This window comes from Chrysemys picta, chromosome 5, assembly GCF_011386835.1.
Source record: "Chrysemys picta bellii isolate R12L10 chromosome 5, ASM1138683v2, whole genome shotgun sequence".
Taxonomy (NCBI): domain Eukaryota; kingdom Metazoa; phylum Chordata; order Testudines; family Emydidae; genus Chrysemys; species Chrysemys picta.
The window spans coordinates 10,408,087-10,425,773 of record NC_088795.1 but is presented as its reverse complement, the minus strand read 5'-3'; the positions used below and the strand labels follow the sequence as shown (position 1 = coordinate 10,425,773).

The 17,687-nt window shown below is 46.7% G+C and overlaps 2 protein-coding genes across 13 annotated transcripts in view; one reads left to right on the top strand and one right to left on the bottom strand.

Annotated features, from left to right (window-relative positions):
* Nucleotides 1–1,473, top strand: part of INTS10 (integrator complex subunit 10) — a 41,092-nt gene extending 39,619 nt beyond the window's left edge. For 8 of the 10 annotated variants that reach the window (XM_024110106.3, XM_024110105.3, XM_005283955.5 and 5 more), the window contains one exon: nt 980–1,473. In XM_024110106.3, the coding sequence (XP_023965874.1) occupies nt 980–1,136 (157 nt within the window). In that variant the 3' untranslated portion in view covers nt 1,137–1,473. The remainder of the gene's footprint in view (nt 1–979) is intronic. The other 2 variants (XM_024110104.3, XM_024110107.3) reach the window with 1 other exon arrangement.
* The window catches only part of HGSNAT (heparan-alpha-glucosaminide N-acetyltransferase), a 34,218-nt gene continuing 17,395 nt past the window's right edge, over nt 865–17,687 (bottom strand). For 2 of the 3 annotated variants that reach the window (XM_005283958.4, XM_065595906.1), the window contains 14 exons: nt 16,389–16,458; nt 14,333–14,402; nt 12,792–12,895; nt 11,138–11,214; nt 10,406–10,436; nt 9,122–9,282; nt 8,090–8,205; nt 6,974–7,095; nt 5,379–5,505; nt 4,728–4,814; nt 3,227–3,304; nt 3,025–3,095; nt 2,773–2,885; nt 865–2,315 (listed from right to left, as the gene is read on the bottom strand). In XM_005283958.4, coding sequence (XP_005284015.2) covers nt 2,134–2,315; nt 2,773–2,885; nt 3,025–3,095; nt 3,227–3,304; nt 4,728–4,814; nt 5,379–5,505; nt 6,974–7,095; nt 8,090–8,205; nt 9,122–9,282; nt 10,406–10,436; nt 11,138–11,214; nt 12,792–12,895; nt 14,333–14,402; nt 16,389–16,458 — 1,409 coding nt within the window. In that variant the 3' untranslated portion in view covers nt 865–2,133. Of the gene's footprint in view, nt 2,316–2,772; nt 2,886–3,024; nt 3,096–3,226; nt 3,305–4,727; nt 4,815–5,378; nt 5,506–6,973; nt 7,099–8,089; nt 8,206–9,121; nt 9,283–10,405; nt 10,437–11,137; nt 11,215–12,791; nt 12,896–14,332; nt 14,403–16,388; nt 16,459–17,687 lie in introns of all 3 variants that reach the window. The other variant, XM_005283957.4, reaches the window with a different exon arrangement.

The window sequence follows — 17,687 nt, the reverse complement described above, 5'->3', positions numbered from 1 at the left end:
TTTGCTAAACAGCAACTCCCTCCTCCTCTTCCCTGAGCAGGGACTAATGATACAAGGTCAGGGACTCTGGACCCCTGCCAGACTAAAAGCCCAGTGAGAGTCAAGCTTGGAATCCCAGCGTTCGAGTGTTACAAAACGCTGCTCTGCCAGCAGCAGTTCAGGACGTTGGGGCTCTGAAGTTGTGGAATGGAAGTGGGTGTTGAGGGGCTGGAGCAAAAACAGACCATAGAATGGCAGTCTGATATCACATGACCTGCTCTGGCTAGAACCACTTTGGTTGCAGCCCTACCAGAACCATTGTGCTCTTTCCAAGTACGAGTCTTGGATGTGTGATCAAAAGAAACCTTTGATCCTTGCCTGGAAGCTGCTGGCGCTGACCTCAGTCTGATACCAGACATAAGGCACTTGCTGCCTCTGGGGGTTAGTATAAGTGTCTGATCAGTTCTGCACCCACCCACAGAGCTTCCCCACTAGCAGTAGTGAAGTGAAACAGACAAGAGCCTAGTAAGCTTCATGCTGCTGCTCTTGATAAGCCCAGAGCAGGTCCAATTCCCTGCTGCTGGGGAGGGAACTCAAACTTTTGTTAGTCTCTTTTTTGCATCTTTGCCCCGCAGCTGCAGAGACCGTGATTAGAATGGGGAAGTGTTGTTGGTAGAGATTTCCTTCCCAGTGCAGGACAAGCACTGCTTGGGGGGAGGGGGAGCATGGAACAGTGAGTGGACATGCCTGCTAGTTAAAACAAGTGACATTTGATGATTTAAGCATTAGACTAAAGGCATTTAAAGATCCCAAAACTGGTTAAAATTCAAGTAAGCAAATGAACACTTGAAAGTATAGAAAACACATTAATTCTCTCCAGATGAATTCAGATATGGAAGGTAGATGTTACACTTTATTTCAAAAAGTGCTCTGTGTACAAGGGCCTCATCTACTGCTCAGAGTAATTCTCCTCTGTCTTTTGTTTCCTTGATGACTTCAGGCATCACACAGTAACCCGGGGAATAACTAAAGGGGTGAAAGAGGATTTCCGCTTGGCAATGGAGCGCCAAGTCTCACGCTGCGGGGAGAATCTGATGGTGGTGTTACACAGATTCTGCATTAATGAGAAGATACTGCTACTTCAGACACTGGCCTGAGTGGAGTGGACAGTGCAGCAGGGTGTCTTGCTGAGAAAGCAGAGGGCTGTATTATACACTCCAAACACAACATTGCTGTTGCAATGGGACTGTTCTAAGCTAATCACGTTCATGATGTTATAGGACTCAATCCTAGTTGCGTGTCCTAGAGTACATGTAAACTGAGGTTCATACTTAAACTAATTTTCACTCTCATTTTGGTAGATCAAAGATTTTATAAATAAATCATTTGAAAATTCTTCTTTTGTGAAGTAAAATGTTTGTGTAGCTTCCATAGCTATTCTAGAGTCATGGTGTGAGAATTGCAGCTAAGGTCATTTGGAAAGAAACACTTTATTTTTTTTTATATAAAGTAAGATGGGGCAGGGCTGGAAGTGACTGTCACCCCCTCACATTTTGTTTATGCCATTGATATTCAATCGAAATTATTTAGTCTGTACATCTTCCTGCTGGGGCTGAATCCGGTTCCCATTGACTACACTGCAGTGTTGCTTTGAAAGGAGGCTAAAGGCCTTGAAGTAAATCTAGTTACTGTGGATAAAACGATGCCATTGCTCTGGTGCCAGCTACACAGTCCATATAAAGTCAGTTTGTAATGGCTTGAAATATGTCAGAGACACAACCGTAACCCAGAGCAGCAATATCCGTTCCCTTTATGAAAGACACTTCAAATGATCAGAACTGTCTTAAAATTGTCCAGGAGTTAAGGGCTATCCAGTATGTTGGTCTGTTTGAGGGTAGATCAACAGCACTCTATGCACTGAAACATACTGTATACAGAGACAAGCAGACAACACAGCTCAGGCAAGTTACTGTGTTTTGGCTAAACAGTAAGCTTCTGTCCCTTAGTCACCAGAAAGTCTTCATTCCAGTTTCCCTGGAAACGTAAACTGAACACATGAGCCCTTTTTAATAATGAATCCCACCAGAAATGGCATCATCTCTGGGGAGTCCAGCTTCAGTATCTTATCCCCAGAAGAGACCATCACGCACCCAATCAGATTTTCCAGAATATCCTTTTCCGGTACAGTAAATATGATATGATGACCCAGATGGATGTTGCAACCAGGTTCTGAGCCAAGTGTTCCCCATGGGACTGACTGTCCTTCATCTTCCACTTAAAAGGGAAATAGTTCTCAAATACTTCATGCCCAACATAGACCAGGATCGAGTTCATTCCTTAAAATAAACACAGACAAAGAAAACAACTCTATACTCCATTGCATTGTAAGAGCAAGCTGTAGGATTAGGGGTTGGCAGCACATTTACAGGAAAGGGAATCGGGAAATTCTAAGCATTAATGTTGTTTCTGCCACGTGGCCTTGAATAAATCACTTTACCCCTCTGACTTCACAGCTAAAGAGTGATTAGCTAATCAAACTGCTGTTGGGAGGGAGGTAAGAATTAATGTCTGTACAGCACTATGAACATGTGGAGAATGTAGTTTTATAATTAAATCAAAGTTTAAGGATCTTTGATTAAAAGATTTTTCATTGCAAAAATATTCTTGAAGGGAAACAGTTTAGCAACAGCTCTTGCTACTTGACATGGCAAGAGAATGTTAATTTTACTGATGAGGACAGGACTGAACCACCTATTGCATCACAGATAGCTAAATATGCTTGAGGTTACTGACCTGGGTAGAAAAATGGAGCACCTGACCACCATTTCTTGACATCCACAAGGTAGTAGATCAGCAATAAAAGCAGATAGGCAAAGCAGCTCAATGTTGTCACATAAGAGATTGACCTACATATTTTCAGTGGGAATTTAAAAGGATATTTAGAGACCATTCAATATGGATTGATGTTGCTACAGTAAATGCATTCTCTCCAGCTACATGGATACAAACACATTGAATAGTTAAAAGTTACATGTCTCTACTTACCACAGATTCTTATTTGCAGGAATATACCCTTCATCTTTAGAGCATTTTGTCAAGATCGCAGAAATAATCCCCTGAAATAAGTGGTTGGAGTTTATATGAATTTTCACTGCAGCACATCTTAGAAATAGAAAGTTTGCACTGCATGAAAAGATGTGGTTGTTAATGAGTAATTTAAACTGCATTAAGAAAAGATGTAACTTACCATGACTACACTCCATATAAAAAACCTACTCATTATCTGCTTGTGCTGGTCTTTGTAAAACAAGAATATTTTTCCTGCCTATAAAAAAAACAAAGGCATAAAAACCAGTAAATTACCCTACTATACCAGGCATTTTCCACCACCCCCTTGCTGTAGAATTGAGAAGCTTAAACCGCTCTATTCGTGCTAAGCTGTTGGAAGACCGAGATTAGGAACTCTTCTAGGAGAGGCAGCAGAGAGTCCTGGGGCACCTTATAGCCTAACAGATGTATTGGAGCATGAGCTTTCGTGGGTGAATACCCAAGAAAGCTCATGCTCCAATATGTCTGTTAGTCCATAAGGTGCCACAGGACTCTTTGCTGCTTTTACAGATCCAGACTAACACGGCTACCCCTCTGATACTCTTCTAGGAGAACGCATTCCGGTGGAAAACAAGTGATGATTGTTTAGCAACAAAAATGTTCTGATTTCTACCCCATATGAGTAACCACACAAACAACTTTTAAGGCTGCTCAAGTGCAGTTCCTATTAAGGCAACCAAAATATAAGAACATTTTCACCAACCTAAATGGCTAGGCCATGCCATCTATAAACCATATACCCAAAAGCACTCCTCGACCCTTCATGGCACATGCTCCCTTTCAGTTCCAACATCCACCCGCCTACAATCCATGTAGCCACTTCCTTAAACTCCTACTTAGATACACAACTAACGCCACTCTGTGCACAATGCAGAACTCCTTTCCTCCAAGGGATATGCAGTGTGCCATTCTACCTGACAAACTATGGCGGTTAGCTATCCCACCTAAGTCCAGATACACAGATTTAGAGTCAGCCGCTACAAGATCACTCCCCACACCTGGTATAAGCGACACCCTAGTTATTTCCTGTTTTAAGTACAGTGACTGGCTACGAGGGAACTTTCGACACGTTAATGGTTTGAGTGGCAATGCACTGTCTCCTTTTCTGGAAAATGAGCACATGCCATAGGTGCTAAGTGCATTTGAGAGATGAGGAGGAGGATGGAAACACCACAGCCAAGTATGAGCTTAAATTTAACAGCCCAAGTCCATTTTTAGTCTTATTTTCAGAACCCCTGAGCAGCCAGCTGCTACTAGTAATTGCCAGACCTCCCCACAAACTGCTGGGGCAAAGGTTCCAGGCCTCCCCAGATATGACAAACCAGGGTTTCAAGAATTGAGCAAAACACCAGATTTTTTTAAACCTCAGAATCACGCTGGTCAATGTACCTCAAATTTTAATTTAAAGCCTCTGCCGGATGCCCCCTCCTGCCCTGCCAACTTGGACTCAAGAAGTTTTCAGAGGGTTTGGCTAGTTTATAATGGACCTGTGACTGCAACCTTAACTCTAGAGAAGATGCTGCCGCTCCAGCTCTAAAAGCTCCTTTCCCCCTACCCCCACCCCTGACAAAAACGCCTTCAGTTGTTTCTGGGAGATGAAGGCTTGCTGACAGTGTAGGTCCAAAAAGCAAAGACGGTACCTGAAGTCCAAAAAACGCCATGCAGATTGAATTTATTGTTCCCAAGATGCCTTCGGGATCATAGGCCACTGTTGTTTGGTAGAGCACCTTGCAGAGAGAGAGAGAGAGAGATTTAGGATTAAAAAGGTACGCACCCAGCCCTGAACTTCCTGCTCCCCTTGGGGCCATTTCCCCAGCCCTCCCCTGACACTTGACTGTTCTCAATGCCAGATTTAGACTTCACATTGAAATCGCTCCATTTACACTGTGCTACAATCCCTCCTCAGAACACAGTCCAAGGAAATGGTCTTTGGAGCAGAACTCTCTCCCCACAGCCCCCAGGCCAGTGTGCTGCTGATGAACTTGCCTAGTTGCAAATAAGCCAAGCCAGGCCAGCCCCACCCATCCACAGCCGTTCCCAAGTCTAGCCTCTCCACCTCCCACAGTGGTACCACCAGAGTTGTCAACTAAGTTTCAGAGAGATCTAAGCAAGGAAGAGCCCGTCTTAGCTGTCACATCCCAGATGGAGTGGGAGAGTTGGCATTTAAAGAAGAAAGTAGCTTTTTCTCCTTGAAAACTTCGCTAATTTTATATGAAAGTTGTTGACATGTTAAACACAGAACCTCACTCTGCAGCGAGTCAATGGTTTACGTGCAAGTAAGAACCACTCACATTGGATGATGGGTGTTGGTAAATATGCTTTTCTCCCAAGAGCAAGTGATCAATATAACCGGCTGCTCCTCCAGTGCAATTGGGATATTTTCCAAAATCCCCAATGCCACCGGGGCCAAGGTAACCCCTGGAAAGGAAGCAAAAGGCCATGGGTCTTTGCAGCACTCTACTGTTGAAAGGCTTGAGAATGAACAACAAGGCTACGCTTTGCAGCTCTTTAGGGATCTGCTGAAGCACAAACTCACCCCCACAGGCAATCAGGTCACCCACCGAACTACATCCTTCCCAGGTACAAGTTGCAAGGGGAAGGGCAGCCCAGAGGAGACGCTAGCCAACATCAGGTGCTCTGCTTTCCAGGCAACTAGTTACCACCAGTGCGCTCTAACTGCCAATCCCCACAGCCAAACTAGACAAGCGCCAGACTCACGCTGATCAAGACAAGATCAACTGCCAACAAGCCATAGCGCCAGGGCAGCCAAAGCCCAGCACCACCCAATCTTGCCCTTAACGCAGATCCAGCTCTCGGGCCCCTGGGAAGGTACAACGCACAGTGGAACTCAGCCCAGCTTTTTATGCTGTGGAGTCTTCCTCTGGCCTGACGCATGCGGGTGACTACAACGTCCTGAATACAGAACAAGCCAGTGCAGCATCGGTGCCGCCAGCCAAGGAAATGCTCATGGACTCCCACAGCAGTAAGCACAATGCAGGGGACCTCCAAGAGACCCCTCAGGCTGCAGCCACTTGGAAACAAGTGGATGAGAAACCTCCGTGGTCGGCAGCCAGGTGCTGTTAACAAGAAATCCCCCAGAACCCAGCGCCCTGACGCTACGAGACCCACAGCCAGTGTCAAACAGAGACTATACTTGGGAATGGCAGGAAGAGGCCACACATGGCTAGTCGGCGCCTGAGGCTGGTGGCTGGGGAAGCAGGCACTGGCAGGGGAGGACAGGACATCTCCAATGCTGACTGCACTCAAAGCAGCTCATCGAGGAGGGGCATCGAGGTTGAACAAGGTACTTTGAACAGACCTAGTACGGCCCCTATCCAGCATCCCACAAGCCCAGGCACTTCTAGGAGCAAGGAGAGTTCCAGGCTGTCGCAGCTAGAAGCACCAAGGATCATTACTAGGACCCATGTGCGCGTGATCTCTTTACGAGGAGGGGAGGTCCTCCTCTGCCTGAGCACACAAGCTGCGGAAGGGATGTAGCTGCAGCAAGCAGGAGCAGCAGCCCAAAAGCTCAGCACACATGAAAAGACTGGTTTATTGAGATGTCCTTTCGGGACCAGAGCGCCTCATTCCCTTACCTCCCATGCATGAGAGATGTGAGCTGCTCAGACACGACAGTGATGGGGACCATAGGAGAACCTCAGAGGGAGATTTTAAACCTGTTTCTTTCCTAGGTGAGTAATAAAGATGTCCTCTACATAAAGCCAAGTACTTCACTGCGAAGTGGGGAAGGGATGTTTCACTGAGAAGCCCCCTTTTCCTACTGACTCAGCGCTAGAGACACTGAAACACGGTCCCTACGTAGCAGAATAACCCGACACCACACAGAAAGCACCCAAAGGAAAAGGACTCCAAGCATTCAACTTACTTTGGGCAACCAGGTACAATTAACAGGAAGGTCAAACCCAGCCAAGTCGCTTCCAGTGTCAGAATGAAAACCCACTGTGGCCAATAGAGCAGGATATCCCGCAGGGCAAAATACGGGGTCTCCTGCTTGAGAGATAGGGAGGAAAAGGAATATTAACTGGCAAATGATCACTGAGCATTTGGGGAAAAGACACCTTTCACTTTCGAACAGCCCCCGGCACTGCAGATGGTTGGGAGTGATAACAGCAGAGTTTGCAAGGCTTTCCATTGTAACATTGTTTTCACACGCCCACAATGTCTGAAACTGACATTCACCAGGTTTGCTTTCAAAAGTGATTTTGTTTTGAAAGTCTGAGCAAAATCCTTTGAGCAGATTGTGAGCCAGACAGGAAAACAAGGCGTTTTTCCTACGTGGGTGAAATTTGAAACTCTGGATTCAGCATGGACTAAACCCTTGCTTGGCCCAGGTGGAGGACAAAAGGGTTAAAATAAAAGCACAGTAAGTAATTGGAAAGGGTCACGTCCCAGCATGCTTAGGGTGTTTCTGCTAAGATCTTAGCAGGGTATAACAAAGCCCTGCACTCTTAAGGCACTGCTGCCCGGTCTGTGCCTCGCCTTCCGGCCCAGAGGGCGGTGCTCAGACTGACATGTGACAATTCTAGAAGAGGGAGGCATTTGGAGCCTAGAAGTGGACAGTGGACTGAATTAAGAGGTCAACATTACACCTGTGTTTTTCAGCACCCTTGGAATCCAAGAGGCATTGATTGCAGATCAGGAAGGAGTGAATTCGTAAGGACCTTTATAATCCTCTACACGGCAACCAAGCTGGGGCTAGCCATGCAGAGCTGTTGAAATGTACCCCTCTCTGCTCACTTCCTGAGCAACCCCTTTGCACTGCTCTGTACAGTTAAACAGATATTAAACTTAGCAGCATGGCTCCTAAAACCACACAAGAGCTGCTGGAGACAGGACTACAGTGGCAGGCACGGGAGAGGCTACCATCCAACAACAGACTGCACGTGCAAGAGGCAAATGTGACGGTGCTGTGTATCCTACGAGTGTTTACAGCCTGCCCCTCCAGCATCATCGATGCCAGCTATAGCCAAGGATCACTCACCAAGGTATCGTTCTCAGCCACAGCTTTAGCAAACAGGAGTTCTAAGACGGCAACCACAAGGTAGGTAAATCCCAGTCTCTGGAGTACACCTGGAATCCGCAGATTACCCCAGGACACTACAGGAAACACACACAACGTAAGAGAGGGGCTGCTGACGTATTACTGTGGTTCTTTGGCAGTGTACATTGGTAAATTCTGGCTCCTTCTCAGGCTCAGGTTGGCCACTCCTGGGTTAGGGCCTATGTACTCATGCTGCCGCAGGGAATGTCTACACAGCAAAGAAAAAACCACAGCTGACCCGTGCGAGCCGACTCACGGGCTCAGGCTGGGCTCTAGGACCCTGTGGGGTGGGAGGGTCCCAGAGGAGGTGTGTGATGCACTCTCTCTGTGCCCCACTTCCACAGCTTGGGGGATATTTCCTCCCCACCCCGTCTCACTGCACAGGGAGGGAGTAGGGCACAGGGCAGGACTGTCCCATGAAACGCAAGCAACACACTTGCACTGCGCCCTTTCCTTTAAGCACAATTTTTCCTACCCCAGGCTTTCCTTTCCCGCTCCCCTGCAACTTCACAGTCCGAGCATAGCTGTTATTCTCAGGATACAAAGAGGAGGGCGTGATGGTCTAGAAGCAAGAATTGGGAGGTCCCAGTCTCCTATGGACTGGATGTCTCTCTGGAAGATATGCTTCAGTCAGTTACTGGGCTCAAATAAATGGTTGAATGGATGAAATTCTCCAGCCTGTGTTACACAGGGGGTCAGACTAGATGATCTAATGGTGCCTTCTGGCCTTATAATCTATGAATATCAGTAAGGAGACAGCCTTAAGCCAGACGGCTGCTAGAGTTATGCAGCACAGCTGAACAGCTCACCATTCTTGGCCTATTACAGCACTTGCACAGAACTGCCCTCTACCTGCAGTCATCCATGGGATGGGACTGATCATATATTCATTCTACAACAACCAGGTAAAAATGGGAAATGTATAAATTCCAAAAAGGACAAGCAAACAACAAATGAATTCTCTCCACTTACAAGGTCCAAGGCAATAATTGGGATTGATGATTACGATGCCTATTAGAAACAGCAAGAAACTCCTCCAGAGAGCTTTCCCCAGCACTTTCCACTTCGAACATCCTCGCCTCAGCATGGAGTTCAGTGACAGTGAAATTGAGGTGCCCATGATAAACACAAACCTAGAAAAGCAGGCAGCGGTGAAATGGGTCTATTCAGGGGAAACATGACTAATCACACATACTCCAGTGCTGTGACTCCGTGCAGCAGCGGCATGTCCCCACTCCAGCTCCTATGCGTAGGGACAGCCAGGGGGCTCCACCCGCTGCCCCCGCCCCAAGCGCCAGCTCTGCAGCTCCCATTGGCCAGGAACTGCAGCCAATGGGAGCTGCAGGGGTGGCGCCTGCAGACAGGACAGCATGCAGAGCTGCCTGACCGGTGCCACGCCTCCACGTAGGAGCCGGAGGGAGGATGTGCTGCTGCTTCTGGAACTGCTTGAGGTAAGTGCCTCCCAGAGCCTGCACCCCTGACCTCCCACGCCCCAACCCCCTGCCCCAGCCTGATCCCACTCCGAACCCCTTGGTCCCAGCCCGGAGCGCCCTCCTGCACCCCAAGCCCCTCATCTCCAGCCCCACCCCAGAGCCCGAACCTCCAGCCGGAGCCCGCACCCCCTCCCGCACCCTGAACTCTTCATTTCTGGCCCCACCCCAGAGCCCCCACCCCCAGCCGGAGCCCTTATCCCCTTCTGCAGCCCAAACCCCAATTTCGTGAGCATTCACGCCCCCCCCACACAATTTCCATACCCAGATGTGGCCATCAAGCCAAAAAGTTCGCCCACCCCTGTACTAGCCAACAGGGCATATATCACATCACCCCAGACTAGCCCTGCCCCTGGCATAGCACCAGACTCTCATTGGTTTGTGCTTAAAAAAAACACTTACACCCCAAAATCCATTTTCCAAATGGATTTAAGGTGCATTGAAGTGCAATTTAGCAGCATTCCACTGCGTGGCCCTTCTAGTCTACCAAGGGGAGACAATTATTCCTTTCAGGAGTATCCTCCTTCAAACTCTCCTTTGCTGTGAAGCCCACAAAAACCTTGACAATGGTTTGGCTGTTGGTGTGCTCAGATCACAGCTCATCATGCTGCCCAGTACTGTCTCATTGTTTCCTTGTACTTCCCAGTCTGTCCGTCAGTATCTGGGGCAGGGCCTGTCTTTTTGTTCTGTGTTTGTACAGCACCTAGCACAACGGGGCCCTGGTCCATGATAATACAAAATAATAATAATCACCACAAAGACTTACCATGGAAACACAAGATCTGCCAGTGTTAAGCCTACAAAGGAATCAATAGACAAGTTTTAGTTGCCTTGACAGACTGCACTCATGATGACCCTCATTTCTAAGCCTGCAGAGGAACTGCAGAATGCCTGTAATGATTCAGTAAACCAAATTCTTAAGCAGCATCCTAAAAGATACTGACACATAACTACTCCTTTGACTGTCTCTACTTCACTTTCCCTTCAGTTTGTTTGCCCAAACACTGTCTGAATTAACGGCTGTGTCACAGGGAAGACTTCTGGCATGGGATCTTCACAATTTACCACGGAATTAGCACAGCACAACATGTCTGAACACAGGACCATCAGGCATGATCACTGGGGCAGGGCTGTCATTAATGTTATCTGTACAACACCTCGCACAATGGGACCATGACCTGGCTGTCACCTCTAGGTCCTACCACCAGAAGCGTTAAATAAGAACACGGCCACTCAAAATGTGTGGCTGTGTTAAAGATGTGAGCAAAAAGGTTGTGTGACAATATGGAGCCTTCCCAAGATTGTCTGACGCCAGGGACAGTCACACCGTGCTTTGAACTATTCTCCTGCCAGATACTGGGGGCTAGATCCTTTGCTGGTGTAAATGACATAGCTCCACTGACTTCAACGGAGCTACACCTATGTGCACTAGCCGAGGATCTAGCCCTGTCTGTTCATTGCTCTAAGGGCTGTATTACACGTATGAACCATACTTTACCATTCCAACTCTGATGTTTGAAGAACCAGTATTTTCCTCCTCCGTAATTAACAAATACCATAATTATGAGAGAGAGCCTAAAAAAGACACCAAAAATAATGAGAACGCAGGTACAATATTGTGTGTCAGAAAGACAGGCACTTAATATTTTACCCCGCTAAAACATTTTTCAATCTGTCTTTTTTTTAAGCAAGCCTATAAACAAAACGGCCAAGCATGCTGTCGAGGGATCAGTGAACGACCTTCATTCAGAGGAAACTGATGTTGCCTGAGAGAAGAAGAGAGCACTTGAAAGTCACATTACTAAGCATGCGGAGTGTGATTTTTGTTCATATTCCCATATCAGTTCACAAAGCTGGCTCCCCACATTGCTCCAGCCCAGTTCTAAACGTTTCAGGAAACCCAAGAAGTAGGATCCTGCAGTTCTTCCCCGTTAAATGGACCCCCTGGGGCTGTCAGATCTCTAAGCCAGAGATGGCACAGATTGGTCCTAGTAATTCCATGTACTCCACCAACTTCATTTAGCAAGTCCTCAGGCCCCCACTCCATCCCCTGAAAGAGGGAAAAGCATCATTCCTCCCATTGTAGACAGTAGATAAATAAGAACACGGAGTTAGGAGACTTGACCAAGGCCGCACAGGAAATCTGGGAGCAGGGCAGGGAACAGCAAGGCTGTCTTTTTACTTGTAAGCCTCATGGAGGGAAGAGAATGATTGAGTACAATAAAGGAAAATCTAACTAGAAGTCACGCAGTGCACATTAGAAAAGGGGAATGGAGGCTGGACACCTGCCATGGAAATCTGGCAGCCTGTGGAATGGTCTGTCAAGGGAAGTGGTGAAAGGCCCATCAAAACCAGACAGGACAGATACTAGTAAACGCACTACAGGGAACAATTCTCACAGGGAGGGAGAGGAAGAAGTTATCATAATATGTAGGGTTGGTCAAAAGTTTTCCATCTAAACTGTTTTTCGTTGGAAAACAGAGTTTTTGACACACTGTTTTTCATGAAAAGTGTCTGCTTTCCAGGGAAAATGTCAATGTTTTGTTGAAAACCTGGATGCCTGAAAACCAAATAAATAATAATAATAATAGAGTTTTCAACCTAAAAGTGAAATATTTTGATTCTGAAATGCCCCCACAGTGCCACATGTGAGTCGTAGTTCAATTGCCTCATGCTCCCCCATCTCCTCTCTTGGCAAACTTCCCACCCAGACTACATTTCCCATGAAGCACAGGGTCACAAGACTGCCATGATTCATGGCCTACACTATCCAAGAGGGAAGACGATGGTGCATGATGGAAGATGTAGTCTGACCAAAGAGCCCACCCTATAAAAGAGGATGAGGCACCAGAACTACAACTCCCACGAGGCACTGGGGCAGCATTACCAATCAAAATATTTTGGTTTACCGCCAAAATATTTTGGTTTTTGATTATTTGCTGAAAACTCAAGTTTTCACAGGAAAAAATAATTTCCAGCCATCTCTATTAATAGGTAGTTTCCTTCTCCATACTTATAAACCCACATCTGATGCCAGGACATTCTACCATCCCTGGGGGTGAAGATTTCATACTGTGGCCATAATTACATTTGTTCAAACCCAGAGAAGCTTTATAGCGAGTGGTACAGACGCCTCTGAGGCTGCAATTTACCCTCGGAATGTGTCAAGGGAGCGCAGTCGCCGCTGGGAGACGGTCCACGTGGTAGCTGGGACATCACTGCTTGTGGAATCTGTTCTGGTCGGGGATCCGAGCTCCTTGGAATAGAAACACCACACAAGAGGAAAAGCTAGCAATTGCCTCGACACCTTTGTTATCCTGCCCATATGGGGAATGTGACTCAGACAGCTTAGGCCGAATGATACTGGGCATTTATACACACCATAACTAATTCTGTTCTTACATGAGAACGGCCATATTGGGTCAGACCAAAGGTCCGTCTAGCCCAGTATCCTGTCTACTGACAGTGGCCAATGCCAGGTGCCCCAGAGGGAGTGAACCTAACAGGTAATGATCCCATTTCTCTCTTTATTCCCCACACTTATTCCTTGTATTTCACACTTCATACTTCTCACTTCTTTAATAAGCGTAGGAGGCATGGTCCAGTGGGCAGGGCACTGGACTGAGACTCAGGAGAGCTGGGTTTAATTCCAATGTTGGCCACACACTCCATGTGACCTTAGGCAAGTCATTTAATCTACCCCGTGCTTCCGTTCCCCATGAATAGAGTGGGGATAACACCTCTTTGCCTCACAGGGGTGCTGTGTGGATAAAACTGATGCACTCAGCACGCCACCAGTGATGAGGACCATGTACAACAGACTCCTGAGAGAATAACTGGGGAGCATAACACTGAAGCGTGCTCGTCCTGCGTGGGCAAAGTACACGAGGCCAGATGCTGATGTCATTTATACCAGTGTAAATCCAGAGTGATTCCAACAGCTATATTCCACATCTGCAAGTGTGTAACAGCGCAGAATGTGGCCCACAGCCTCCGCAGAACTTCCAGGTCCTGGTCTGCTCACAGAATTCTAGGCCTGAGTTCAGAGTGGCTAGAACTGCCTATAGTGCTGAGAGCAGCCAGCAGAGTTTTCCTCTCTTGACACTGTCCCCGTCACAACAGGGTCATTCTTTCAGGGGAGTATTTCCTGCACTGAAACTAACGAGAGAGGCAAAACACGTGACTGTGCAGTAACTGACAGGGTACAAGTACACTGGAGCCAGAGGTGTAATTTTCAGCTCAGGTAGGCGTACGCACATTAGCTCGGATGAAATTGGCTTGTTACAAATAGGAGTGTGGCCAGGGCAGCAGGATAGGCTAGCAGCTAGCTGCCGTGAGTATGCAACCAGGGTCTCGGGCTGGATTGTACCTGGTGAGGCTAGCCCGTCTATGTCTAGCATGCTAGCGCAATCATATATGTCTACCTGAGCGGGACATTACACCCACAGCTCCGGTGTGGATGTATCCTGAGAGTCATATATGTCCACTGCACAGACATTAAACAGGTGGCGAGCCCCCTCCAGCGCTCCCCACAGATCGAAACGGCTGTTTGCCCACACGTCAAGGATTGCCCGGGAACCTGTCCATGAGGGGGATGTGGCTGGTAATTTACTGAACCTCAAAAAGGACTAGTTGGTGTGAACGCTTCAGTGTAAAAACATGGACGGCAATTCAGCGCCTTCTAGCAACTCACAGAATTAATGAGACGATCAGTGTCTCCAGGGTGCAGCTTCTTGTAAAACCAATTCCTGATTGGATCGATGCTGTGAACCAACAACAGTAAAAAAATCATATTCTATTGCTTATTCAGAACAAACACGTGCTATCGAATCAGGTTGGCGCAACATAAACCAGACGCTGAGAACATCTACCCCCAACCCCCAGTCCCCTCCCTGGATTAGTACAACGTTATAAGCTTGCAAAGTCAAACACACAAAAGTTAGAGTGCCAGAATTAAGGTGGTTCGTGCAACCTTAATTTAGCCCTATTGTGTATACACACTATGGTACAATCACCACATGCTCAGATTTCCCCCCCTCCTTTTTGTTTACACGCAGGGCCACCTCATTCAGTACACAGGATAGATGGCTATGTAAACAGATTGTAAATCCTATTGACTGGAATGGGTCTTAACTGGGGGCTGAACTGCTGTTCTGAACGGGATGCTTTCCTGATTCAGGGCCCTAGACACTCCGTAGTACTGGAAGCAGATGGAAACATTCCCTGTATTAAACTTTGCAACACTGTGGTTTCGTTGGAGGATATCAGCATCTGGAAAATGATAACTGTGTGATGATTAAATGACGCTGGCCTGAACTGTTGGGCTGCCTGAAACAGAATACAGAAAGGGGTCCCCTGGGATGACAACAAGGATTTAATCACATGCTTCAGTACGTTCCTGAACTCAGGCCTACATTCTCATATTCATTTCTCATCCCAGCTCCTGTGCCGTAGTCTGATAGAACAGCTAAAAATACAGCAAACGAGGATTACGTGACAGGCAGTAAAACTCCATTTACAATTCAGGCATCACAAACATAAGGGCATGGGAGTGATTTTAGTGCTGGTGAAAGCCTACAGAATGACAGCCTGGCAGAAGGTATCCCTAGGAAAAAAACATAGCAAGGGCAGTAGTAATGCATGTCTCTTCACCCCATCCCATGCATAGGGCCCAGCTCTGAGCTGCAGAGAATTCTACAGGGAGGAGTCGGTTAATAAGCTACAGCTGGCTCTTCAGTAAGACTGAGAACAGCAGTATCAATCAGCCACCAACTGAAATGCAAACACCTAGCGCTCCAGCCCTGGACTGAGAGTACCAACAGCTGTATGCAGTGTTATTGTAGCCATGCTGGTCCCAGGATATTAGAGAGAAGGTGGGTGAGCTCTGAAGAAGAGCTCTGTGTAAGCTCAAAAACTTGTCTCTCTCACCAACACAAGTTGGCCCAATAAAAGATAATACCTCCCCCACCTTGTCTCTCTAGCATCAATAGCTGTCAGACGGTTCAGACTTTCAGACACTACCCATCATGACCAGAAGAAGTGAAAGGTTCCATGTTCCACTGCCAATATTGTGAGCCACCCAGCCCCCCATTAACTCCTTTGTTTCACAGTAGCTCTACTAAATTCAGTCAGCAGTTAATCTGTGGAATAAGCAACAGAGGGTCCTGTGGCACCTTTGAGACTAACAGAAGTACTGGGAGCATAAGCGTTCGTGGGTCAGAACCTCACTTCTTCAGATGCAGGTGCAAATCAGCCTAGCTCCAATGAACAGAAGACTCCAGATGCAACTGAAGAAGTGAGGTTCTGACCCACGAAAGCTTATGCTCCCAGTACTTCTGTTAGTCTCAAAGGTGCCACAGGACCCTCTGTTGCTTTTTACAGATTCAGACTAACACGGCTACCCCTCTGATCTGTGGAATAAATTTCTTATCCTTAAATCAAGAGCTTGGCCCCTAGCAAACGAAAGGCCAGGTAGTCAGCAGGTGCAAATCAGCCTAGCTCCAATGAACAGAAGACTCCAGCTGTAAGACAGCCCAGCTCCCGGTTTGCACTCATGAGACAGCAGGATCTTTTTATTTTGTGTTTGTACAGCACCTAGCACAAACGGCCCTGGTTCATAACTGGGGCTCCTGGGCGCTATGGCAATACAAATAATAAATAATAATAGTGAGTGTGCTTTCATCTACAACAAAAACCCCCAGAGAGTCTCTAACGTGTACAGGAAAGTTTCACAAACAACGTCCACTTACATCACGAAGACACGTCCCACTGTCAGGATACTGAGGACCCCCACATAAATGAGGAATGCATACAGGATAGCTGCAGGAAAAGAAGACACATCTTCATAGCTGAGGTAAGAAAAACAATGGGCATTCTGGGCCTGATACATCAATGCGTTATACCTGTATAAAACTGGAGTAACCCAACGAGAAGTCAGGCCTACAGCTTGCTACAGGAACCTCACTGAGTGGTACCGTAACCCTAAGGAAGGATTGACCAGGGGCTAGGGCACTAGCATGGGACACCAAGGTTCAATTACCTGCTCTGCCACAGACTTCCTGTGTGACACTGGGCAAGTCACTTAGCTTCTGTGGCTCAGCTCCCCATCTGTAAAATGGGCATAATACTTCCCTCCCTCAGCCCTGTGGCTGTTGTACACATTGAAGACTGTGAAGCACTTTGAGTTCTAGTGATGAAAATGCTAGGTATTGTTATGGGAGTACACAAGCCCCAGCAAAAAAACCCAAAGGCAAGTGCAACCTAGTGACTGTATATTCCAGTATAAAAATAACCAAGGCAAAACATGTCAGAGTGGTAGCAGGGGCGACAGGGAGAGGATTGATTTGGTATATGTTGTAAAGGAAAAACTGGCTGGATTTAGAAACCGCCTGAATGCAAGGAGTAGAAGAGGTAGAGGAGTCAAAGACATACAGAGTTTGCAAGCATGGGGAATGTCTCTGTTAGAGCTAAGGGAAACAGTTTGGTCAAAACTATTTCACCAAAAAAAAAAAAAAAAAAGCAGATTCGGGGGCATTGAAATAGTTCACAAATTTAAGACAAATTTGCCAATTTGTTTGCCCCCCCCAAAAAATCTAAAAATATTCCAAAACAACAAAACATTTCACTTTGACCTTTTTGGAGCATTTCAATTTTTTGATCTGAAATGACTTTTCATGTCAAAGCTTACTTCAGTTTTATTAAAAATAAAAAAAACATTGAATGAGGCTCAAAACCAAAACAAAATGTTTTGTTCAACCTGAAATTAACCCCCACCCCACCCAATTTTTGGTATGGCCAGGAAATTAAAAAAAAAAATCACTTCTTCATACAGGTGTAGTCTCTTTAGAGTTAAAGGAATAGGAAACATTAAAGAATTATCTACTGCAAAGAGCAAGAATGGGGAAGGATGCTGATTAGAGACTGAAACAGCTCTGGGAGGGACACACAGAGACGGGAGACAACAGGCATTAACATAAAACAAAACGGGTGACTAGACAAGGTTAAACAAACATACCCAAAGCTTTGTGGCAGAAGCAGGGCACACCGAG